The sequence below is a fragment of the Sus scrofa genome, chromosome 15, assembly GCF_054392235.1.
Source record: "Sus scrofa isolate SSC_HxYL_T2T_F1_AM1 chromosome 15, Sscrofa_HxYL_maternal_Yorkshire_Landrace_v2.0, whole genome shotgun sequence".
NCBI classification, from domain to species: Eukaryota; Metazoa; Chordata; class Mammalia; order Artiodactyla; family Suidae; genus Sus; species Sus scrofa.
The window spans coordinates 147594409-147620043 of NC_139397.1; the positions used below are offsets into that span (position 1 = coordinate 147594409).

Sequence of the window (25635 nt, forward strand, 5' to 3'; positions counted from 1 at the left end):
ATCTCTCGCAGAGAAAGCAGTCAGGATGTAAAATCCTAAAAGGTTAAAACCTGCCTCTTTTTTTATGACTCTCTTAGACTCAAGTTTGTCAGATTTTAACAAGAGTCCCTCTGCGCACCCCACCCCCGCTTTTTAAGAGAAAATGATTTAACTTGGATGTTTTATTCTTAGGCAGTCTTTTTCTGCTAGAAAGTAGATGTACTAAGTAATATGCTAGGGTGGATTTAGGAATGTCCCTGGGGATGTTATACGGAAATAAAAACTCCCCAGGGAGAGTTAGAAGATGAGAGAAAAGAGAAAGAGTAAGCATGTTATTGTGGAAAAAGCAGTAGACGATGCAAAATTGGATTCTGTTTCTATTTTTCATTTTGCAGGTTACTTCTGCTATCAGCAGTTTGTTTCTTAAACTATAAAATTAGGATAGTGGGCTCTATATGACATGTCAGTGCTAGGATTCTTTCACTTTTGGAAATCAGAATTACAAATGGGATCTTGGCCCTAGCAAGTAGGCGTGCTGACACTGTGACTTGACACAGGGAGCTGGTGTTACCCATAAAGAGTCTTTTCATCGGAAGGAAGAAAATGCTTGAAGACTTAGCCGTGAGAAGGCATGGATTTCAGTATGGAAAGATATTCAGTGCTGTAGGTCTTATTTATAGCAGTAGGCTATGTGAGTGGCTAATCAGCATTTCCGTCAGATACCTAGAGCTTGTTAAAAGTATGTTTGAATGACTGTCCTTTAGAAGTGGTTTGTTTTCAATTTATCTTTAAAAGCATGAGAGTATGTTGTGGGGCCCAGTACTTGATGGAGGTAACTACTGTTGTCACTTAGTGATGGGGGTATAGTAAATGATACTGAGCTTTGAGTGCCCCTGTATTTGTCTGACTTTCTCTTTAGTGGGTTGATCCATCTGAATTTGCTGTCAGTTGTGGTTTTCTCCTTTGTTTCCTATCCATGGTTTTCTTTTTCAAATGCTGTAAAACCCGTCTAAGGTTTGTGTCCTCCTCCTCCTCATCCCAGATGGCCCTCGTTCTGCAGGCTGGCGGGAACACGTGGAACGACGGCGAAGGTTTGAGTTTGACTTTCGAGATCGGGATGATGAAAGGGGTTACCGAAGGGTGCGCTCTGGCAGTGGAAGCATGGATGATGACAGAGACAGTTTGCCTGAATGGTGCTTAGAGGATGCCGAGGAAGAAATGGGCACATTCGACTCCTCTGGAGCATTCCTTTCTCTAAAGGTAAGAAATTTGTTGTAAATGTTATGACAGGCACTGACCTTCTTCCAAATCCAAATATGCTCTTAATGTTTGGCTTTATTGTCCTGCTACAGAAAGTACAGAAGGAGCCTATTCCAGAAGAGCAGGAGATGGACTTCCGGCCTGTAGAAGAAGGGGAAGAGTGCTCTGACTCTGAAGGTAGCCATAATGAAGAAGCCAAAGAACCCGAAAAGACAAATAAGAAAGAAGGAGAGAAGCCAGACCGAGTGGGAGTCGGTGAGGCTCATTTTTGTCCCTTTTTTTTTTTTTAAAGATATCAAGCGTTTCTCTAAGTTGTTGATTTAAGGTTACTTCGTGTTACAGAAGCTAGTGAGGAACCACCCCAGAGCTCCTCATCATCTGTAAGTCCAGGTACTCCTTCTGATCATCAGCCTCAGGAACCACCCCAGTTCGAGAGGAAAGAAGAACCCAAAGCTGAGCAAATGGAAAAAGCTGAAGAAGAGAGTCGGACAGAAAGTAGTCTATCAACCAAAGTACCCAACAGGGGGGACGGTATGTATTTGTGAGAGTCCATAAGCTACGCTTGGATTCTCTTGGAGACAGTGATGACAGGAGAGGCCTCTTTATACTGCTTCTGGTGATGAATTATTAGAATAGATTATTTTGCCTACACCTTCCCAGTCACTGCTTCCCCTGTGTGTTTATCCCAGAATTCACCAAAACAGAATTAGAAGCTGCAAGGTAGTCAGTCTTGCTTCTGGCCGCCCTGGTATCAGTCGAGTAAACTGGTTTGGGATCCTCTGCGGGAGGTTGATACCCATGTGGTGGCTGTATGTGTGTCCAGTTGACACATCAAAATGCCATTCTTTCAAAAGAGGCCAAAAAGAACATGGATAAATCTGTGAAAATCCCTTCAGCGTTGCTAGAAAATAAGCTTAAAGTCTGTGTCCTTCTCCAGTATTAACTGTGTTAAGTTGCTCGTATACCTTAGTAGGTAGTAGTAATATTCATTTTTTTATTTTTGCATATAATAAAAAAGGACAGTGTAAGGCCTAATGTTGAGAGGTAAATTGATTCATTCACTATAAAAATTCACACCCTTTAACATAGCCTGTGAGATCTTTCGTGATCTGGCATCTGTCTCCCGCTATGCCATTTCAGCACCAGCTCTGTATACTTGGTACCCTATTTTGCTAGCTTCACCTCCTGTTAGGTCCTGAATTGTGCCTGTTCTCTTGCCTTTGTGCCTTAGCACATGCTGCTTTCCCATCCCAAGTTAGGCTAAATGTTGTCTCTTATTTCTTAAACAACCAGCACTGTTTCTAACATAGCAATACAGTGTTATAAAGAACTGTTTATTCTCTTTATTGCCCAGTAAGTACCATTTTGAGAGCTTGAGCCAAGGATTTTTTTTCTTTCAGTTTTTTTTTTTAAATGTCTGTAACAAAATGAATGAATGAATGAATGAATTCAGCAAGTATTTGAGTATTTACTATATATGTCAGGCACTGTTGGACTTGTACTTCTTTCTTATGTAATAGTCATTTTTTTAGTTATGATGTGTCCCCAAATTACTTGTGGTTCATACTCTTGAATGTACATGCCCGGGACCTTATTCTAGGAGAATTTGGGGGTAGGGTCCAGACATGTGTATTCTGGGAAAGCTGAAAGATGGCATTAGAGATTGAAGTTCTGGATTTATAGTTTATAGGGGAGATAAAGCATGTGTATATCAGTCACCTCGGGCAAAAGCAATGATTTGAATTGTGATTGGCGGACTGCTGGAATGCTTCAGGAAGCAAGTGTCTTTGAGCTTGTCTTGGAACAATAAGTAGAATTTGGAGATAGGTGTAGCTGGATGGATTAGGAGAGGGCATTCCAGTACTAGTGAAAGCTCAGGGGAGGAAGTGGGCGGACTCAGGCATGGGCAGGAAATCAGCTTCTGTTTTTTAGATCAAGTGTGAGGTATGAAAAGGAGGTTGGTGGGATACACGGTTGCAACACGTACTTGACAGCTGTGTGTAGGGTTAGGTTGTTGTGATGACAGATGGGCTGCTGTGTGACCTGTTGGTCTCCTGATCAATCACTATGACTTAGGCAGTGCACTTGTAAAGAGAGGTAGTGGCAGATGAGATTTCAAGTAGAAATTGGCAGGACATAGTTACTGTTTGTTCTGTATCAGGGCAAGGACAAGAGAGGAGTCAAAGATGAGTGAGATGCCTGAGAGTATTAGGGTATCCTTAATAGAAGAAGAGTGCAAGTTGACCACATTTGGGAGGGAGAGAATAAATTCAGTTCTGAACACCGATTCTGAGGTGCTGATGAGAAATTAGAGATGGACAGAGAGCAGTTGGGAGGGACTAGCTCAGTGGAAAGAGTTTAGGGCCAGAGAGAGAATGAAAGATTTTTACATACATTTTTTAGGGGTGGTAAGAATTGGACTGAGAGCAGAACCTGGGTGATTCCTGTTTTTAGAGGGTAGATAAAAAGAAGCCAGAGAAAATTCTTCAGAGGCAGGAGTAGAGTAGAGTACAGGAAAAGTAAGGAAAGAGAGTGTTCCAGTTTAGAATTGAGAAGATAAGGTCAGACGCTACCAAGGTTAGATGATGGTGATTAGGAAAAACTATTGGACTTGGTGACTTTGGGTCACTGCTTATCTTTGGGAGAGAGATTTTATTGGGGGGTTGGGAGTAAAATTCATATTGTAGCAAGTGTGGGGGGTGGTGAAGTAGAGCCTGCTTGTATAGGCTGTCCTTTTAAGAAGTCTGGCAGAGAAAGGTTAAAGTGAGAGGAGCAGGAATTTGGAGAAGCTGTCTGTAATTGAACAAACAAAGTTTCAAAGGAGAAACTGCAATTGTATCTAATTACTGCCATGCCCCTTGCCTTCTTAAGAGCCTGCTTACTGACTGAGAGGTTGGAAATAGGAATCAAGACACAACCTGTTTTGCAGTCTTTATCCTTTTTTTTTCCCCCCTCTTTGTTTTTTTTAGGGCAGCACCCTTGGCATATGGAGGTTCCCAGGCTAGGGGTCAAATCAGAGCTGCAGTTGCTGGCCTACACCAGAGCCATAGCAACGCGGGATCTGAGACGTGTCTGCAGCCTACAGCACAACTCACAGCAACACCGGATCCTTAACCCACTGAGCGAGGCCAGGGCTCGAACCTGTGTCCTCATAGATAGTAGACAGATTTGTTTCCGCTGAGCCACGAAGGGAACTCCTGCAGTCTCTATTCTTATTGCGAAGAATTTCCTGTGCTGTACAGATAAGACTCCAAGAGCTTTTTGTTATCCTGCAAAATGTAATGTATTATGGTAATTATAACTTGAAATAGGTATTTATTCATGGTAACTGTGCATGTTTTTAATAAAAGTTTTGATGATGAGATATGACATCTTTGAGGAGACTTGCAGTAATTTTTAAACTGTGTTTACTATTCAGAGACATGATGTGCGGAAAGGAGCTGGACTTGATTCTGTTTGTTTTCAAGAGGTGCATCCACAACTATGGGGTAGATGCTCTAGTGACACAGGCTAGCACTGTAGAGGGCCTTCTGGATACCTTCGAATCCTATAGGTTGTCATTCTAAGGAGGTATTTTTGTATAGTAGGAGGAAATACAACACTGCTCCATAAGAAGTAGCTGCAGTGTTCATGACACAGTTCACATTTCTGTTGAGCCTGTTTAGCAAGCTGCCCAACTTGATGACATAGTTTTTCTTCATTAGAGTCTCCATATTGAAGGATTTTCGTCTGTTTTTTTTTTTTCTCTGTAGAAATGGTTCCAGATGTTCAGCAGCCCCTGTCACAGATCCCTTCAGATACAGCCTCTCCTCTCCTCATTCTTCCACCTCCTGTTCCCAATCCTAGTCCTGCCCTCCGGCCAGTTGAAACGCCGGTCGTGGGTGCTCCTGGTATGGGCAGTGTTTCCACAGAGCCAGATGATGAAGAGGGTCTCAAACATTTGGAACAGGTGAAAATCACGTAATTCTTTTTTTTTTTCTCCTCTCGAACTCTCAAAAAAAATAGGAAACTATTACATGAATATTCAAAAGTGGAACTTTTGTGCACTAGATTTTATGTACCTAAAAAAGTTGTTTTTATGTCTAGTATTTATTTGTGTGAGTAATTGTCTTTCAAATCACTTCATGCTGTTAAGTTTCTGCTATGTAGTAGTCATTATGTCAGGTTATTTTTTGCTCTTCTGAGGTTGCCCTTAGCTGTTTGCTTTTCTTTTTTCTTTTTGGAAATAAATGGAATGCCAAAAATGGCGAATACAAGCAGCTGTGGATAGGGACTGCATCTTCTGTATTTTTTGCCTAAAGTATAACAGGGAAAATAGTTACCGTTTTATTCATGTTTCTAGAGTTCCCTAAGATTGTATAAACAATTATTTATATGTAAAGTAAGTGACAGCTTGCTTTCTACTGAAGAAATTCTCTTTTCTTCAGTATGGACTAGTTGGTGGCAGGAAATAAGAAAGGAAGAAAGAGGGAGTGTTTTAGTAAAACTTGAAGAAGATTCTACTTGTAAAATTATGATCTATTAATATCTGTGTTTTTACAGGTTTAGCTTATATAATTTAGGATTATTGGTTTAAATGGTACTTTTATAAACTTGAGGTTTGATCCATACCAGGTTTGTATTTTAATCTCATTTGGGTTGGCTTAATAATTTTGAGACCTTGAGTAGGGCTTGACCTCTCTGAGCCTTAGTTCCCTCCTCTGTAAAATGAGGATAGTACCTATTTCATGGCGTTGTTCTAAGAATTAAATTATTGCCTACTGTGTTCTTTGCACAGTCCCTCTCACAGATCAAGTTGTTCAAAAAAGCAGATCATTTTTATGTGTGTAAGTATTCATTTAGGATCATTTGTTTCCACAATGCATTTTTTTTTTTTTTCTCATTAGCAAGCTGAGAAGATGGTGGCTTATCTCCAGGACAGTGCACTAGATGATGAGAGATTGGCATCCAAATTGCAAGAGCACAGAGCTAAGGGAGTCTCAATTCCATTGATGCATGAAGCAATGCAAAAGTGGTATTACAAGGATCCTCAGGGAGAAATTCAAGGTAGGTTGTTCCATCCTACTCTGGGTCTAGAACTGTACCATTACCTCCAGACATCCTAAGGTGGTGATGGTTTAATGTTAATTTTCAGAACGGTAGGAAAAATGTCGGTCTATAGCCTTTCTTCATATATAGAGAAGGCTTTTTTATGGGCGCCCCCCATAGTGTGTTACAGTTTCAGTGGGGGAGGGAGTCTAGTGAAAATAATTTGAAAACGGCAGAATATAATTAGTGATATGATAGGGTTATACCCTAACCACACACACACACACACACACACACACACACACACACACACACACACACACACTGTTACTATAGTATGTACTATTATATATATACATATACACACACACTATTACTATAGTATATACTATTTTATGCACACACACACTGTTACTATAGTATGTACTATTCTATATATACATATGTATACACAATTACTATAGTATATATTTTACACACACACACTATAGTATGTACTATTATATATATACACACATACATATATACACATACACACACTATTAGTATAGTATATACTATTTTACACACACACACTATAGTATATACTATTTTATATATACACACATACATATATACACATACACACACTATTAGTATAGTATATACTATTTTACACACACACACTATAGTATGTACTATTATACATACATACGTATGTACACACACACTATTACTGTAGTATATACTATTTTACACACACACACACACACACACACACCACATAAAACTTAAGCATTATGCTTAAGACCCCCTCAGTTCTGGCGTCCCAGCTAGTTAACTAGGCAGTTGAGTCGCATGCATTCTCCGTGTTTCAGTCTCCCTACCAGAAAGGTCTTCTTGGAAGACCTTGCTCGAGTGTCTCACTGAAGTGGAGTTGTATTGTAAATGATGAAGAGCTATGTAAAATGGCTAAGAAGAGTACCATATTATAAAGTAATTGCTTAAAAGATGTGTATGGTGCATAAATTAGATTAGAATGGAGAGAAAATGCTGTGAAGGACACTTGTTAATTTTTCATTTCTGCTTTTGAAGTTTTTGCTCATAACCTGAAACCGGTTGTTGACTGTTTTAGTGTCGGTTTCATGATAGCATTTTACAGTACAGCCTGGGACGTCTAACATAGCTCCGTTTCCATTCTTAGTCCCCCTCCCGTGCTTTATTCTTCTTCATTGCATCTGATACGATCTGGCACTGTATGTATTTGTTCATGATCTACTTAGACACCTATAGAATGTGTTTTAATTAAAACATAATATAGAATATGTGCATTCTAATTAAATTTACTTTAAAGTAGTTATAGCCTCACAAGCAGTTATAAGAAATAATACAGAGATCCCATGTACCCTTTACCCAGTTTTCCCCGTTGGTAACCTCTTCCAAAACTGTAGTTAAATACCGTATCCAGGAGTTCCCATCGTGGTGCAGCGGAAACGAATCCGACCAGGAACCATGAGGTTGCAGGTTCAATCCCTGGCCGTGCTCAGTGGGTTTAAGGATCTGGCATTGCTGCGAGCTGTGGTGTAGGTCGCAGCTGCAGCTCAGATTCCACTTTGCTGTGTCTGTGGCTGTGGCACAGGCTGGTGGCTACGACTCTGATTAGGCACCTAGCCTGGGAACCTCCGAGTGCCACAGGTGTGCCCCTAAAAAGACAAAAAAAACCAAAAAAAATCATGTCCAGGATATTGACATCATTACAGTCAAAATTCAAAAAAGACTCTGAACAACCTTTTATAGAGCAAAACTTTTACATTTAGATGAAGTACAGTTGTTTTGTTTGTTTGTTTTGTTTTTGTTTTGTCTTTTTAGGACTGTAACTGGGGCATATGGAGGTTCCCAGGCTAGGAGTCGAAGCGGCGCTGTAGCCGCTGGCCTACACCACAGCCACAGCAACACAGGATCCGAGCTGCATCTGCGACCTACACCACAGCTCACACAACCCCGGATCATTAACCTACTGAGTAAGGCCGGGGATTGAACCCGAATCCTCACGGATGCTAGTCAGGTTCGTTAACCACTGACCCACGATGGGCTCTCCAACTTTGATGAAGTACAGTTGATAAATTTTTTAATTTTATGGATTGTGCTTTGGGTATTAAGAATTTGTTGCCAAGCTTCAGATCACAAAGGTTTTTACTCAAAAAAATCTACAGTTTTGTGTTTTACACTTAAGTTGGTGATCCATTGAATTAATTTCTGTGTAAGTGTGGCACTGAGGTCAAAATTTATTTTTTTGTTTACGGATGCCCACTTGTTTTGGGACCTTTTGTTGAAAAGGCTACCTTTTCTCCTTTGAATTATTTTTGCACTTTTATTTATTTATTTATTTATTTATTTATTTATTTTTATTTTTTTTTTTTTGGTCTTTTTAGCTATTTCTTGGGCCGCTCCCGCGGCATATGGAGGTTCCCAGGCTAGGGGTCGAATCGGAGCTGGAGCCACCGGCCTACGCCAGAGCCACAGCAACGCAGGATCCGAGCCGCATCTGCAACCTACACCACAGCTCACGGCAACGCCAGATCCTTAACCCACTGAGCAAGGGCAGGGACTGAACCCGCAACCTCATGGTTCCTAGTCGGATTTGTTAACCACTGCGCCACAAAGGGAACTCCTATTTTTGCACTTTTGAGAAAATTCAGTTGAGTGTATTTGGGTTGGTCTATTTCTGGGTTCTTTATTCTGGTCCATTGTTTGACGCCTCTGTTCCTCCAGCCAACACTTGATTACCATAGTATGTGATAAGTCCAGATTCCTCCTAGTGTTTAGTTTTTCTAGTTTGCTTTTACATATAGGTTTTTGGATAATGTTGCCTATATTTACCAAAAATTCTTGCCGAGATTTTAATAGGAATTATGTAAAACCTCTGTACCATTTTGAAGAGCAGTGACATCTTTGCCATGTTGAGTCTTCCCATCCATGAATGTGGTATGTCTCTCAGTTTATTTAGGTCTTGATTTCTCTCATCAACACTGTAGTTTTCAGCATTCTGTGCATGTTTTATTAAATTTATACCAAAGTATTTGATTTTTTTTGAGCAATTGGTAAATCATTTTATTTCAGTGTCTGTTTATTGCACCTATCTAGAATCAAATTTGAGATGTTTATCTTTATTCTTTGACCTTGCTGAGCTCATTTATTAGTTCTAGTTGCTAGATTCCATTTATTTTCTGTGTAGAAATTGTCATCTGCAAATAGGAATAGTTTTATATTTTCATTTCCCATCTGTATGCCTCTTAATTCATTTTGTTGCCTTATAGTCCAACAGTATGTTGAATAAGAGGGATGAGAACAGACATAGTTGCCCTGTGTATCCTACTTTCCTGTCTTACGGGGAACTTTAATAATAATTAAGTGTAATGTTAGCGGTTGGGTTTTTGGAGATATTTATCAAGTTGAAGAAGTGCCCTTTATTTTGAGAGCTTTTATCATGATTGAATATTGGGTTTTGTCAAATGCGTCTGTTGCGTCTGTGATTTTTCTTTAGCCAGTTAAATATGGCTAAATATTGACTGGTTTTTGAATATTGAAGCAGATTTGCATCATTGGAATAAACTACATTTGATCATGTTGTATAATTTTTTTCATATATTGCTGAATCCTATTCAGTAATTTATTGTTAAGGATATACAGGGTGTTTTAGAGTTTTTTTGGAGTTTTTTTTGTTGTACTCATTATCTGGTTTTGGTATCAGGGTAATTAATATTTGCTTCATAAAATGAAGTGGCAAGTGTTTCTTCCCCTTCTATTTTATGGAAAAGATTGTTTAAGTATTTTTTTTTTTTTGTCTTTTTAGAGCCGTACTTGCAGCACATGGGGGTTCCCAGGCTAGGGGTTAAATTGGAGCTGGAGCTGCCGGCCTACACCACAGCCGCAGCAGCACAGGATCCAAGCCACGTCTGTGACCTGCACCACAGCTCACGGCAACACTGGATCTTTAACCCACTAAGCTAGGCCAGGGATCGAACCCACATCCTCATGCGTACTAGTCAGGTTCATTAGCCACTGAGCCATGATAGAAACTCCAAGATTGTTTAGAATTCATGTTCTTTTTTTTGTCCCTGTGTGACATATTCTTTAATAGTTTGTGTCGATTAATCTCCTACCCTATGTTTCCTCTCCTTCCTTCCCTCTTCCCTCCGGTAACCACTAATTTGCTCTCTGTGTCTGAGTCTGCTTCTTTTTTGTTATATTCACTGTTGTTGTTTTTTTGGTTTTTTTTTTTTTTTTTTTTGGTATTTTTTAGATTCTCCATATAAGTGATCTCACACAGTGTATGTCTTTCTCTGTCAGATTTACTTTACAAGTCTGTTCATGTTGTTGCAAATGGCAAGATTTCATTGTATTTTATGGCAACGTGGTATTCCATTATACAAGGATACACCACATCTTCTTTATCCATTCATCTTTTGACAGACACTTAGGTTGCTTCCATATTATGGCTATTGTAAATAATGCTGCTATCAACATTGGGGGGCATGTATTTTTTTTAATTAGTGTTCTTGTTTTTTTCAGATGTATATACCTAGGAATGGAATTGCTGGGTCATATGGTAGTTCTGTTTTTAGTTTGTTGAGAAATTTCCTTATGTTTGCCATAGGATGTTAATTCTTTGAAGGCTTTGTAGAAGTCTCCAGATGGAGACTTTTTTTGGAATTTAAAAATTATAAATTCAATATCCTTGATGGTTACAGGGCTCTTTAAATGATCTATTTAATGCGAGTGAAAGTGGTTGTGATTCTTGCTAAATTTATGTGTGTAGAGTTTTCACTTCGTATTTCTTTATTATCTTTAAGAATAAGAATTCTTATCTTTTTAACGTCTGCAAGTGGTTCTGTAGTTATACTCCCCAGTTTCATTCTTGGTATTGGTAATTTGTTCTCTTTTTCTCTTTGTCAGTGTTCTAGAGATTTGTTAATTTTACTGGTCAAACACTCAGCTCTGTTTTATTGATTCTTTTCACTATTTTTTTGTTTCTGATTTTGTTGATTTCTATTCTTAACTGTATTATTTCTCTTCTTCTGCTTCTTAGGGTTCGTTTTGCCCTTTTTCTAGATTCTTGAGGTGGTACTTATTGATTTGAGACTTTTCCCTTTTCTAATGTAAGCATTTAATATCATAAATTTCTCAGCTTATTTAACTGCGTACCACAAATTTTGATATGCATATTTTTTCTTTTTCTTTTTTCTTTTTTTGTCTTTTTAGAGCTGCACCTGTGGCATTTGGAAGTTCCCAGGCTAGGGATCATACTGGAGGTGCAGCTGCCGGCCTACACCACAGCCACAGCAATGTGGAATCTGAGCTGTGTCTGTGACCTATGCCATAGCTCATGGATATGCCGGATCCTTAACCCACTGAGCAAGGCCAGAGATCGAACCTGCGTCCTCATGGATGCTAGTCAGATTCATTACTACTGAGCCACGATGGGAACTCCTTGATATGCCTATTTTCATTGAGTATATATAGTTTTACATTTCTCTTGAGTTCCCGTCGTGGCTCAGTGGTTAATGAATCTGACTAGGAACCATGTGGTTGCGGGTTTGATCCCTGGCCTTGCTCAGTGGGTTGGAGATCCGGCGTTGCCGTGAGCTGTGGTGTAGGTTGCAGACAAGCCTCAGATCCTGCGTTGCTGTTGCTTTGTCTGTGGTGTAGGCCAGCGGCTACAGCTCCTATTTGACCCCTAGAAATGGTTTTAAAAAAAAAAAATTTCTCTTGAGACTTCTGCTTTCACCTGTGTAATATGTGGAAGTGTGTCGTTTAGTTTCCAAGTGTTTAGAGATCTCCCTGCTGTCTTTCTGTGTAGGATTGAACATACTGTGTGTTATGGGGTTTTTTTGTGTGTGTTTTTTTGGTTTTGCTTTTTAGGGCCACTCTTGCAACATATGGATGTTCCCAGGCTAGGGGTCAAATCGGAGCCATAGCCGCTGGCCTACACCACAGCAGTACGGGATCTGAGCTGTGTCTGTGACCTACACCACAGTTTACAGCAACTCCGGATCCTTAACCCACTGAGAGAGGCCAGGGACTGAACCCGCATCCTTATGGATAGTAGTCGATTTCGTTACCGCTGAGCCACAATGGAAACTCCCCACTGTAAGTGATTTAAATTTTTAAAAACCTGTTGATTTATTTATGGCCCAGAATAGAGTCTGTTTGACCATATGGTCTGTGAGTATTGAAAAGAGTGTGTATTTTGCTGTCTTTGGAGTATTGTGTAGGTATCAGTTTGATCTTACTGGTTGATGATAGTATTGAATTCTGTAATCTTTCCGATTATCAGTATAGTTGTTCTATCAGTTGTTAAAGTCACCTATAATTGTGAATTTGTTTCTCTTTTCAGCTGTCAGTTATTGTTTCACTTTTTTCTTTGGTGCAAACATCTTGGTGGATTGACCCATTCATTATTCTTACATAGTATCCATCTCTGTCGTTTTCACTAGTAAATTGCTAATATTCATTGCTCTGAAGTCCACTTTATTAAATAGTAATATATCCACTTCAGCTTTCTTTTGATTGTTTGCTTGATATATCTTTTTCTTTTCTTTTTTGATTTTTAGGGCTGCACTTGGAGCATATGGAAGTTTTCAGGCCAGGGGTCAAATCAGAGCTGCAGCTGAAGAAGGATTGATCCTTTGATCATTATATAATGTCCTTCTTTGTCTTTTATAATACTCTTTATTTTAAGGTCTGTTTTGTCTGGTAAGAGTATTGCTCCTCCTCCAACTTTCTTTTGATCCCTGTTTGTGTGGAATATTTTCTTCTGTCTTCTCACTTTCAGTTTGTATGTGTCCCTGGAAGTGAAGTAGGTCTCCTAAGACAGCATGTATATGGAGTTTGTTTTTGTATCCATTCAGCCAGTCTTTGTCTTTTGGTTGGGGCATTTGGTCCATTTACACTTAAGGTAATTATCGATAGGTATATTCTTATTGCCATTGTAATCCACTGTTTCGGATTTGTTTTTTGTTGGTCTTTTTTCTTCCTTTTTCCTCTTGTTCTCTTCTCTTGTGGCTTGACGACTATCTTTAGTGTTGTATTTGGATTGCTTGTTCTTATTTGTGTGTGTGAGTCGTATAGATTTTGGTTTGCAGTTACCATGAAATTTTGATATAGGAATCTGTATCCATACAAGATTGTGTTTTTTTGTTTGTTTATTTGTTTTGTTTTGTGCTTTTTAGGGCCACACCCACAGCATATGGAGGTTCCCTGGCTAGGGGTCTAATCGGAGCTACAGCTGCCGGGCTTCACCACAACCACAGCAACATAGGATCCGAGCCACGTCTGCGAGCTACATACACTACAGCTCCCGGCAACACCAGATCCTTAACCCACAGAGCGAGGCCAGGGATCGAACCTGCAACCTCATGGTTCCTAGCTGGATTCGTTTCTGCGGCACTATGACGGGAACTCCTATGTCTACACAAGATTGTTTTTAAGTTGTTGTTCTCTTAATTGCAAGTACATCTCCAATGTCCTGCATTTGTACCCTCCTCTTCTCACAGTGTCTGAGTTTGGTGGCATGATTGTACATGGATGATTTCGTATCTTTACTGTATATATGCCTTTACTGGTGAGCCTTGTCATTTGTGATATTTTTGTTTCTAGTTGTGGCCTTTTGTTTTCCACCTAGAAAAGTTCCTTTAGTATTTGTCATCAAGCTGGTTGAGTGGTGCTGAATTCTTAGCTTTTGCTTGTCTGTAAAGCTTTTGATTTCTCCTTCAAATTTGAATGAGGGCCTTGCTGGCCAAGGGCGTATTTTCAGCTGTATTATTGGGCCATGTATCATGTTGCTGGCTTCAGCTCTGAATCCGGGCAATATGATGTAAAATGAAAACCCAGGAAATTCATTGTCATCTGGTTCCTCAGGCCCCAAGGCCTCTCGTCAGTCTGCCACCTTCTCTCTGCCTTTGGAGTCGTCTTCTGCTTGTTTTCTATGTAATGTCCATGGTTTTTAGTTGTGTTTGGCAGGAGGAATGGGGGCAAGTACATCTACTCCATCTTCCCAGAAGTGGAAGTTCCAGAACTTTGTTTTGTTTACAGTTATCTTCCTGCCTGGACCTAAATGATTGGTGTTGAGTAAATATCTGCTGGATCAGTGGTTATGAATGTATTTGTTAATTTTATATATAAAATCTTTTTTTTTTTTTTTTGTCTTTTTGCCTTTTCTAGGGCCACTTCCACGGCATATGAAGGTTCCCAGACTAGGGGTCCAATCAGGGCTGTAGCCACTGGCCTACGCCAGAGCCAGAGCAATGCCACATCTGGGCCGCGTCTGCGACCTACACCACAGCTCATGGCAATGCCGGATCCTTAACCCACTGAGCAAGGCCAGGGATCGAACTCTCTACCTCGTGGTTCCTAGTCAGATTCATTAACCACTGCACCACGACGGGAACTCCTATAAAATCTTTGATTATTTCTTTTTGTAAAACATCTAGAGAATGTTAGTTTTTTCCCCTACCAAGGCCAGATTTAGTCTTACCATGGATAAGTAATAATTTGTCTTAATTTTATTATTGTTTATATTTTGCCTCACCTTCAGTAGTCTCTGACAATGAAAATTAGAAAAGAACATATTCAGCCCTTATATTTTCTATGCCTAAGTGATACAAAGTCTAACAAACAAAAATCTTTTCAGTGTTACTATACTTTTTTTTTTTTTTTTTTTGCTTTTTAGGGCCGCACCCATGGCACATGGAAGGTCCCAGGCTAGGGGTTGAATCAGAGCTGAAGCCGCCAGCCTCTGCCACAGCCACAGCAATGCGGGATCTGAGCTGCATCTGTGACCTGCTCATGGCAGTGCCAGATCCTTAACCCACTGAGCGAGGCCAGGGGTCAAACCCACATCCTCTACTCAGGTTCGTTCACCACTGAGCCACGACAGGAACTCCTACTATACTTTTCTGATAGATGATCTGTAAAGATTGAGTGAGACAGAGATGTTTATGTTCCTTGAAATAATTAAAGCACTGCTGAGAAATTGGAATGTATTGATATAAGGCTTCTTCTTTTTAATTTTTTTGGCCACACCCATTACATGTGTAAATTCCTGGGCCAAGGATCGAATCCAGGGCACAGCAGTGACCCAGGCTGCTGCAGTGACAACGCCAGATCCTTAACCTCCTGCACCACAGGAGAACTCCTAAGGCTTATTTCAAAATATTTTCTGTTGTACTTTATTAGGTTGAAGCCTGTTCACTTCCTTTTGTGATGAATTAAGATACCATACAAGATATTTGATAGGTGCCACCTGAAATAAGTTGTTAGTTCTGGGTGAGAATCTGCCTCAGGAAGCATTTTTTTTCCTCTCTAGCCTGAAAGGATTCTTATTGCCCTTCTGTTTAATTGATGCTATTGTAGGTCCCTTCAATAATCAGGAGATGGCAGAATGGTTTCAGGCGGGCTATTTTACTATGTCTTTATTGGTGAAGAGAGCATGTGATGAAAGCTTCCAACCTCTTGGTGATATCATGAAAATGTGGGGAAGGGTTCCCTTCTCTCCTGGACCAGCTCCCCCCCCTCATATGGTAAGTACTTTACATGTCACCCAGAACGCATAGTAGACACAGAAGCACTTGCTTCTCCTTGTGAACACAATCCAGATGTTACATATAGCGAAGAAGAAACTAGCTCCTTGCAAGCAACTGAAATGGCAGTGGGAATTCTGAATCAGAGGCTCTTTACCTAGCTATAATGATCTGTTCAACACTCAAATATCGGTGCCCATCCTTCTCTCCTTCCCTTTCTCTCCCTGTCTCCCCCTCTCCCCTTTCCTCCCTCCCTCTCTCCCTCTCTTCCTTTCTCCCTTTCTCTCTCTCTGTCGGAGACACACACACACACAGAACCCCATCCATACTCTAAAGGAACAGAATCCTTCAACAGATTTCCAGCAGATGCAGAAGGAGAATGTCCCCTGGCTTACCCACCAGGTCCTGCGTGGTCTGGCTGCTTACCTAAGTTCACTTCAGAGCTTTTATGTTTATCTGCTGTGCTTCTACACAATTGACTTCTTAAGAGTTCCTGTTGCCTCTAGTTATAATGCATGTTCTCCTCTCATTTATTTACCTCTGGCTTTGTGACTTCTGGAGTTCTTAAATTTGAGTTTATCCTAAAGCAGAGGTTACTAATATAAAATTCCATTGTTTCAGAATATTTGGAAGACTTTTTCTTTTTTAATATTATTGATATTTTAACTAAAAATTGGATCATACTGTAACTCTTCTATACTAATACTGGAGTACCTTTGAAGAGGAAATCTCCGCAGCTGCCCTGGGGCCTCTCCCTGCAGAATTCCTCTTGGAGAGCTCTGGATCTGTGCCGCACTTTTCCTTTTCCAAGGTTGGGTGCCTGGTTGCTGGCCATAGTCAGAAGTGGCCAAAGTGAAACTAAAAAACAAAAACTATTGTAAACACTGGGCTTCTACAATAACAGCCATTGATTTATTCATCAATGGTATATTGAGGGCCTGTGCCAGGTTCTTAAGAGATGAAGATGCAGTAAGTCACAACCTCTGTAGGCAAGAGAGTTTATAGGTGAGAACAGTGGCTGTCAAACTTTTTTCACCACAGCCCATTGTCTTAAAGAGTTTTACATCATGACTCTGTGTATTCATTACTGTGCAGATATATCTGTGAAACAAATTTCTCAGAACATTTGGTGCCATGTACATGTTTTGTTCTGTCCCACCCCTATCTCCCCACCCCCGCCTTTTTTCTTTTCTTTTCAGTATGTGCATGTTGTGTTTGACCTGGTTATTGATTTCACAATCCACTTATGGGTTGAGACTCTGTATGGATGTATGGAGAGCAGTGAAGGTTTCTAGAAGAGGGGGATTACTTATGACATTTCTGTCGTAAATTCAGAGAAAAATTTCGCTGTGTTTTATTGTGTATAAATTGTATTTTTACCACCTACTCAGAAACTGGGACTAGTTTTTATCTTGGATGTTTCAGAGCTGAAAGCTCATCACTTGCAGCTTGGCATGCTTGCTCTAGTCCATTCCTAGACATCCAGTTATAGAGGCTGAGCCTCAATCAGATCCACTTAAGGTGAAAAACCATGGGAAGCTCTGCTTCCTCTCAGGTACTGCCTTTGCCCATAAGAAAGTTCAACTTGATAAATATACCTTGAAACCTAGGTTTTCATGTAGCAATTTTAGACTAACCTAGTGTAGCTTCTATCCATGACTATTTAATGGGAAAGAAAAATGTCCTTCAGTTTCAGATGAATGCCACTCCAAGAAATCACACATCAAAGGTTTTTTTCTGGAGTTCCCGTTGTGGCTCAGTGGGTTAAGAACCTGACCTGATGTCTGTAAGGATGCGGATTTGAACCCTGGCCTTGCTCAGGGGGTTAAGGATCCAGCATTGCTGCAGGCCGTAGTGTAGGTCACAGATGCGGCTTGGATCTGGTGTTGCTGTGGCTGTTTCGCAGGCCTGCAGCTGCAGCTCTGATTTGACCCCTAGCCCAGGAACTTCCATATGCCACACAGGTTTGGCCATAAAAAGAAAAAAATTTTTTTCCAAAGTATAATCATTGTACAATATTGCCGAAGTTTAACATTATCACCCTTAGGCATTTATTTGTTGCCTTACACTTTACCTTTTTTTATTTTCTTCACTTTTAGCTTTCCAAAATGTAAATTTCAGCCATGTTATTTAAAATGTTAGCTAAAAAACAGAGTTTTACTATAGCTTATTTTTAAACTCGTGGTGCTTTAGTAGCAGTAGAAACACTTTTTGGATAGAAGGTTGTAGTTTTCAAAGCTCTTATATTCTGTTTAATTTTAAATTTCTCATTGTCTTTAAGACATACACTGGCTCCCTCTATTTGTTATGTGCCATAATAAAATTCCTACTGTAACATTTAATTTTACTCCTTTCTGTTTTGTCCTATTTCTCTTAATTTCTTCATACTTTCCAAATTTTAAACCACTTTTTAAAAATTAAAAAAATTTAATATCATGTAGATTTTTTCATTTCCTTAAAGTTTTGTTGAAGTATAATTGATTGACAATGTTGTGGTAATTTCTGCTGTGGTTCAGTTGTACATGTGCACACATCCATTCTTTTCAGATTCTTTTCCCATGTAGATTATCACAAACTATTAGGTAGAGTTCCCTGTGCTATACAGCAGGTTCCTGTATAAATCACTTAAGACTGGGAGAATTATGCATTTTTTTAGTTACAGTAATAACTCTGGAGTACAGTACAACCATCACCTTCAAGGGTAGGAGAAGAGAACAGCAGCTGAACTTAAGAGATTCTTTCCCGCCATAGAAAAGTTCTTATCATGAAGACACTGCCTTCTTCCACTAGATGGCACCATTTAGTTTCTAAAGATAGCTGATTTTTTTTTTCTTTAAATAAGTGTTTTAGGTTTGGGGTCTAAAGGTGGGGTGGGATATGAAGGTCTAACATTCATTTTAAGTACTAAATAAATGGCTTGTAGGCTCTTGCAGTTTATTCAATGGCATTTCTTCCCTCTACCCTTTTACTCCCAGGGAGAGTTGGACCAGGAACGACTGACCAGGCAGCAGGAACTCACAGCCTTATACCAGATGCAGCATCTCCAGTACCAGCAGTTCTTAATACAGTAAGGGCAGAACTGGGCAGGGTACACTGCAGCACAAAAAGGGCCTTTGGATCTAATCTGCTCTCAGGTGTCACCCTTCATAGCAGAAAACTCAAAGTTTGTAGGACACTTCAGTCAGCCAGCTAGTGGCATGTTACTAATACACATTCTTTCTAAGTTTGGTCATACTGTTTCTTAAATACCAGAAGTTTGCAGATGATGACATATAACTGTAATTTTGCAAGATGATCCTAGAGCAAGAATCAACAGCATTTTAAGAACTAGGTGCCTTCTAAATGGCTCACCTTTCTTTTCTTTTCTTTTTTTTTTAGGGCCGTGCCTGCAGCATATGGAGATTCCCAGGCTAGGGGCTATCAGAGCTGTAGCTGCCAGTCTACACCACAGCCACAGCAATGCAGGATCCGAGCCGCGTCTGCAACCTACACAACAGCTCACGGCAATGCTGGATCCTTAACCCACTGAGCAAGGCCAGGGATTGAACCCACAACCTCATGGTTACTACTCAGATTCGTTTCTGCTGTGCCACAACGGGAACTCCCCAAATGGCTCAACTTTGAATGCCAGAGAGAAGAAACAGATGAGAGGGCAGGACAGAAGTAATAGCTTATCCTGTTAGTAGTGCTGTGATGTGAGGGCAGAATCACTTAGGTGGTGGGTCCCTTTCTTAGAAGAGGTAATATTTGCTCTCATCTGTTGGCAAACTGGCTGGCTACCTGTTTTCATAAGGAGAGTTTTATTGGAACAGAGTCATACCCATTTGTTTGTGTATTGTCCAAGCTACTTTTAAAGTACAGTGGTGGAATTGAGTCATTTGCAAATGGCCTGCAAAGCCAAAAATATTTACTGTCTGGCTCTTTACAGAAAAAATTTGTCCACTTCTGATCTAGTGAAAAAAAGTCTTAAAATTTTCCAAGCTGAAACACTTGAGAATTTTTATACAAGTGATTTATTTTTGCAGAGGGTGCTTTATGTGGAAATAGCTGTTAGTTTGAACATTTTATTATTCACTTTTTTCCTGATAAAAGGATATTGTCATGAGATAGTTCCTCAGTTTTTGACATTTTGTTGATTTTTTTTTCCCTGTTCTCATTTAAAAACATGTCACCTGTAAGTTCACTTCTTTCTAGAATGCAGTGTAGAATTGCTTGTGGCTATGACCATGAAGAATTGTAAAACTGTATTTGATAGCTGTTTCTAGTGGATAGTTTTTTTGTTGGGTGGATGGGCCGAACTTTGTCTTTTCCTGACTCAGTAAAGTGAACTAAATGCGGATGTACTTTATTTTCTTTTTGAAGACAACAGTATGCACAGGTTCTGGCTCAACAGCAGAAAGCAGCACTGTCTTCCCAGCAGCAGCAGCAGTTGGCACTTCTTCTCCAGCAGTTCCAGGCACTAAAGATGAGGTTGGTGGTCGTTTCCATGAGGTGTGTGACATTGTGTGTGTATTTTAAAGAGAAGAAAGGAAATTACCCGCACACGACACATAGCTTTGTGTTGTGTGTAAAAATGGAGTGCAGTTTTTAAAAATTAAAGTTCGAGGTAAAGCATTTTTCTGGTCTTTTAACTCAGAGGATAAATTTTGAGTAATAATCAAAGAATAATAAGAGCTCTTGAAAAGTAGGGTAGTCTCATGAAGCCAGCAACAAAATATTATAGTCTAGAAGTTTAATCCCATTTTTACATTTCTCTTTTGAGCCATAACCCCCTCCTGTGAGGTAGGCAGGTTAAGTGTTAAAGTCTCCATTTTATTTATTTATTTTTTAATTTTGCTTTTCAGGGCCTCACCCACAGCATATGGAGATTCCCAGGCTAGGGGTCGAATTGGAGCTGTAGCTGCCTGCCTACACCACAGCCATAGCAACGCAGGATCTGAGCTACATCTGAGACCTACACCACAGCTCACAGCAATGCCAATCCTTAACCCACTAAGCGAGGCCAGGGATCAAACCTGCAACCTCATGGTTCCTAGTCAGATTCGTACCACAACAGGAACTCTTTTTTTTATTTTTTTGTTGTTTTTTCGGGCCACACCTATGGTACATGCAAGTTCCTAGGCTAGGGGTTGAATCAGAGCTGCAGCTGCCAGCCTGCATTAAGCCACAGCAGTACCACATCCGAGCTCTGCCTGTGACCTACACCGCAGCTCACAGCAGTGCCGGATCCTTAACCCACTGAGCAGGGCCAGGGATTGAACCTGCATCCTCATGGATACTAATTGGGGTCGTTGCCACTGAGCCACAACAGGAACTCCAAGGTCTCCATTTTAAAAGACGGGCAAAGTAGAACTCTGAGTGGCTGCATGACTTGGTTGGTGTAATACACAGAAGACTTAAGCGACAGAACTAAAATGCAGACTTTTTGACTTAAGGTCTGTAAGTTTTTTTGTGATAACATGCTGCCTCTGTGACTCTTAACTGAGATATTCTGGATATTTTTCTTGGCTTTTTTTTTTTTTTTTTTTTTTTTTTTTTTTTTTTTTTGGTCTTTTCTAGGATTGCACCTGTGGCATATGGAGGTTCCCAGGCTAGGGGTCTAATTGGAGCAGTAGGCGTCGACCTACGCCAGACCCACAGCAGTGTGGGATCCCAGCTATACCACAGCTCACGGCAACACCGGATCGTTAACCCACTGAGCGGGGCCAGGGACCGAACCCACAACCTCATGGTTCCTAGTCGGATTCGTTAACCACTGTGCCACGACGGGAACTCCCCTGGGTTTTTTCTTAAGAGAGTAGGCATATCCATTATTTGGAAATTGCTATGTGCTAATACCTTGAAGGGGTCCATAAGTATGACTATGCTGCCTCTATCTTTATTCCTTTTTCCTTTCCCAAGTGTTTTGATAGTGTTACAGTTCAGTTAGAACAGCAAAGTGTTTTGGCCAAATAACCTCAAAAACCAACAAATAATCTAGAAATTTCTCTTTACCTGCTTTTACAAATTTTAAGAACAAGTTTTTAACAATTTTTAATTCATTTTTAAATTTCCCTTTTGCAGAATATCTGATCAGAACGTCATTCCCTCAGTAACTAGATCTGTGACAGTGCCAGATACTGGTTCTATTTGGGAACTCCAGCCAACAGCCTCACAGCCTACAGGTAAAAACTTAGATTGTTCTTTGGTATAGCTCCAAGGATTTAGACTTTAATAACTTCATAGTTCAATTTTTAAAAAATACATCAGATTTTAGAGCTGTTTTGTGTTGAATATTAACAAAAAAATTGTTTTTTAAAGAGACTCCAGCAGCGGGGGAAGGGGTGGGTTGGGAGTTGAGGACTGGCGTATGCACGCTCTTGGCACGCTCTGGTATATGGGGTGGAGAGTCAGCAGGGACCTGCTGTATAGCACAGGAACTCAGTATTTTGCGATAACCGATTGGGAAAAGAATCTAAAAAAAGAATGGATATGTGTACAACGGAATTGTTTTGCTGTGCAGCAGAAATGAACACATTGTTAAGAACTATATTTGAAACAAAAATTTTTAATGGAAAAAAACTGAAAAAAAAGAGATCTCAGCAAAGGATTGTACGTAGCTTCTAAGGATTTGCTAGAATTTCTTTAGTGGATAGGCTTCTTAAATTTAAGTCAGTCTCTCGTTTTTATGTTCTAACTACTGTAGAAAAATTATTTATTTTTATTTATTATTTTTAGGGCTGCACCTGTGGCATACGCAAGTTCCCAGGCTAGGGGTCCAATCAGTGCATCTGCCAGCCTACACCACAGCCACAGCAATGCAGGATCCAAGCTGTGTCTGCGACCTACACCACAGCTCACGGCAACGCCGGATCCTTAACCCATTGAGCAAGGCCACGGGTGGAACCTGCAACTTCATGGTTCCTAGTCAGATTTGTTTCCGCTGCCCCACAAAGGGAACTCCCTTGAATTGTTTTTAATCTCTTCTGCCAGAGTGAGAAAGAGTATAAATAAAAACATACAAAATGATGATTTATTCTTTTGAGTCAAGGGTTGATACATAGCTTAGCACTGCAAGTAACCCAAATGTTTGGGGAAGAGAAAAGCCTACTCTTACTTCATTTTCTGATCTTTTTGCATCAAATTGGAAAACTTAGGGCTGGGGTTTATTTAGATATCTTGGCATTGGTGTAACACTTCTGTGTCTTAAGATCTGATAGATGCAGAGGTGGTAGTTTGAACCATGAGTAGTCCTTACAAGAGGTTATAGTTGGTGTTAATAATTCTCTGGAACCATGGACAGTGATGGATTTTTCTTAGAGCCATTGAGCCACTCAAGGCATGATTCTCTTGTTAACATTGACCCTGGTGATTATGGCAAGAGAAGGTCTGATTGGCCTCCTCCCTTGGCAACTTCCCATGCTTATTTTGCTTGGTAGTCATTTTTAATTAGGATGTTAAAATAGTCTCCATTTTTAAAAAAACTAGAAGTACCTTATTAAACAATTTCTTTTTTTTTTGTATTTTTTAAATTTCTCTATGAATTTTATTACATTTATAGTTGTACAGTGATCATCACAACCAAATTTTATAACCTCTCCATCCCAAACCCTCAGTGCATCTCCCCACCCCTCAGCCTGTCTCATTTGGAAACCATAAGTTTTTCAATCTCTGTGAGTCAGTCTCTGTTCTACAAATACGTTCATTGTATCCCCCCCCCTTTTTTTTTTTAGATTTCACTTACATGTGGAATCTAAAAAAAGGATACAGAGTTCCCATCATGGCACAGCAGTAGCAATAATCCAGGAGGATGCAGGTTCGATCCCTAGCCTTGTTCACTGCGTTAAGGAGCCGGCATTGCTGTGAGCTGTGGTATAGGTTGCAGATGTGGCTCAGATCCTGCGTGGCTGTGGCTGTGGCTGTGGCATAGGTCGGCAGCTGTAGCTCCAATTCAACCCCTAGCCTGTGAACCTCCATATGCCTCGGATGCAGCCCTTAAAAAAAAAAATATATATATATATATATATATATATATATATATATATATATGTATAAAATTTTTTAAGGGATACAATGAACTTATTTGCAGAACAGATACTGACTTAAACAATTTCTTAAGTATGATGTAATTGGGTCCTTTACAAGTAGTCCGTTGGTTTTCTGTAGACAATAATTTATAGTCCATCAATAGACCATAATAGGAATGTAGGAAGTAGAGAATGCTGAAAAGTGGTATCAGCAAACTTTGCAGGCAGTGGGAAAACAGACTTAGAAGCCTTTATCTGTTTACTACCATATCAGACCCTGTGCTGCCTTTCAGGTCAGCAGTATCCAGTGTCATTTGTGAGACCTGCCTACCTTTTCCAGAGGGCTCTAAGTTCCAGCTGTACTTCTTTCTCTCCCTCTCTCTCTTTGAAATGAAGTTCATGTAACATAAAATTAACCATTTTAGGATGAACAGCGCAGTGGCATTTAGTACACTCGCGGTACTGCACAACCTCTTAGTTTTCTCTGGTTGTACAATTAACCCTGTCTCAACCTCACTCACCACCTGGTATGCAGCAAGTGGTCGTACAGCTTCTGATAATACTCTTGGCTTTGGGATCTAATACACTGGGATTTCAGTCCTGGCATGGCCACGTGCTTGCCACATGTCCCTGGGAATGTTAAAAAACTTACCTCTGACCCTTATTTGCTTGTTCACCTGTAAAAATTGGGGGTATGAATAGATTATCGTATAGGATGTTTGAGGATGAAATTAGTTCCCAATAAATTCCTGGTACTTTCTTTACTTCTAGATGTGTTGAAGGGTATTGATAAAAACTAGAGCCCACTGGTAGTTGGGTCTCCTTAGAAGCAGAACAAATACATGTGAAGGAGCTCATTCTGGGACACGGAAGCTGCCCTTTTCATTATGCTTCTTGATGTTCAGCCATGTGTGTAAGCTGACACCCCTCACCTTTCCCCCTCATGTCTTACAGTTTGGGAAGGCAGTAGTGTATGGGACCTTCCCCTTGACCCCCCGGCTCCAGGACCTGCTCTGGAACAGCTTCAGCAGATGGAGAAGGCCAAAGCCGCAAAGGTCTGGAATTCCTCCTCCTGTAGCAGTGAATGCTTTTGTTTATTGATATCTCCATCAACGATACATTTTTCTCGATATAGGCACACTCATGTCCTTTCCTTATTGTGCCTCTTTTTCCTCAAAAAGACCTCACAACAGTTAAAATGAATGCTTTTAAGTCAATTAAAGCTGGTTGGTTGACACATTAATGTCACATGTAAATTTTGCTTGGTGTCGTTCATGGCATAAATGCTTGTTACAAGACCGTACGAAAGTATTGACTGTATTGCTTGTTAGACACTTGGTCTGAGGCTTCAGTTCCCACATTGACTTTTTTTTTGTTTGCTTTTTAGGGCCACACTGAGACACATGGAGGTTCCCAGGCTAGGGGTCTAATTGGAGCTACAGCGGCGGGCCTACATCATAGCAACGCCAGATCTGAGTTGCCTCGGCAACCTACAGCACAGCTTGCGGCAACGCCGGATCCTTAACCCACTGAGCAAGGCCAGGGATTGAATCTGCAACCTCACGGTTCCTAGTCAGATGTGTTTCCGCTGTGCCATGACCAGAACTCCCCTCCCATCGACTCTTGATGGTGGTATTTAGTCACGTTTCCTAGTGTCCCCCACACTCAGCTAAAAAGCTCAGTGTTAGCATGACATTCTCTGTTCCGTGTATGCCTGGCGGAGCTAGGAATCTTCAAGTGTGGTTTTAGTACTTGTCAGAAGAGGTTTTCTGACAACACCTAGCGTCACTGTAACGATTTCT

General features: G+C 40.3%; 1 protein-coding gene across 28 annotated transcripts in view; it reads left to right on the forward strand.

Annotated features, from left to right (window-relative positions):
• Positions 1-25635, forward strand: part of GIGYF2 (GRB10 interacting GYF protein 2) — a 132693-nt gene that overhangs the window by 81089 nt on the left and 25969 nt on the right. For 14 of the 28 annotated variants that reach the window (XM_085000699.1, XM_021075627.2, XM_085000707.1 and 11 more), the window contains 10 exons: positions 1022-1239; positions 1332-1494; positions 1582-1770; positions 4992-5188; positions 6126-6285; positions 15661-15827; positions 18803-18894; positions 20190-20297; positions 21891-21991; positions 24788-24888. In XM_085000699.1, the coding sequence (XP_084856825.1) occupies positions 1022-1239; positions 1332-1494; positions 1582-1770; positions 4992-5188; positions 6126-6285; positions 15661-15827; positions 18803-18894; positions 20190-20297; positions 21891-21991; positions 24788-24888 (1496 nt within the window). The remainder of the gene's footprint in view (positions 1-1021; positions 1240-1331; positions 1495-1581; positions 1771-4991; positions 5189-6125; positions 6286-15660; positions 15828-18802; positions 18895-20189; positions 20298-21890; positions 21992-24787; positions 24889-25635) is intronic. The other 14 variants (XM_085000704.1, XM_021075631.2, XM_085000710.1 and 11 more) reach the window with 1 other exon arrangement.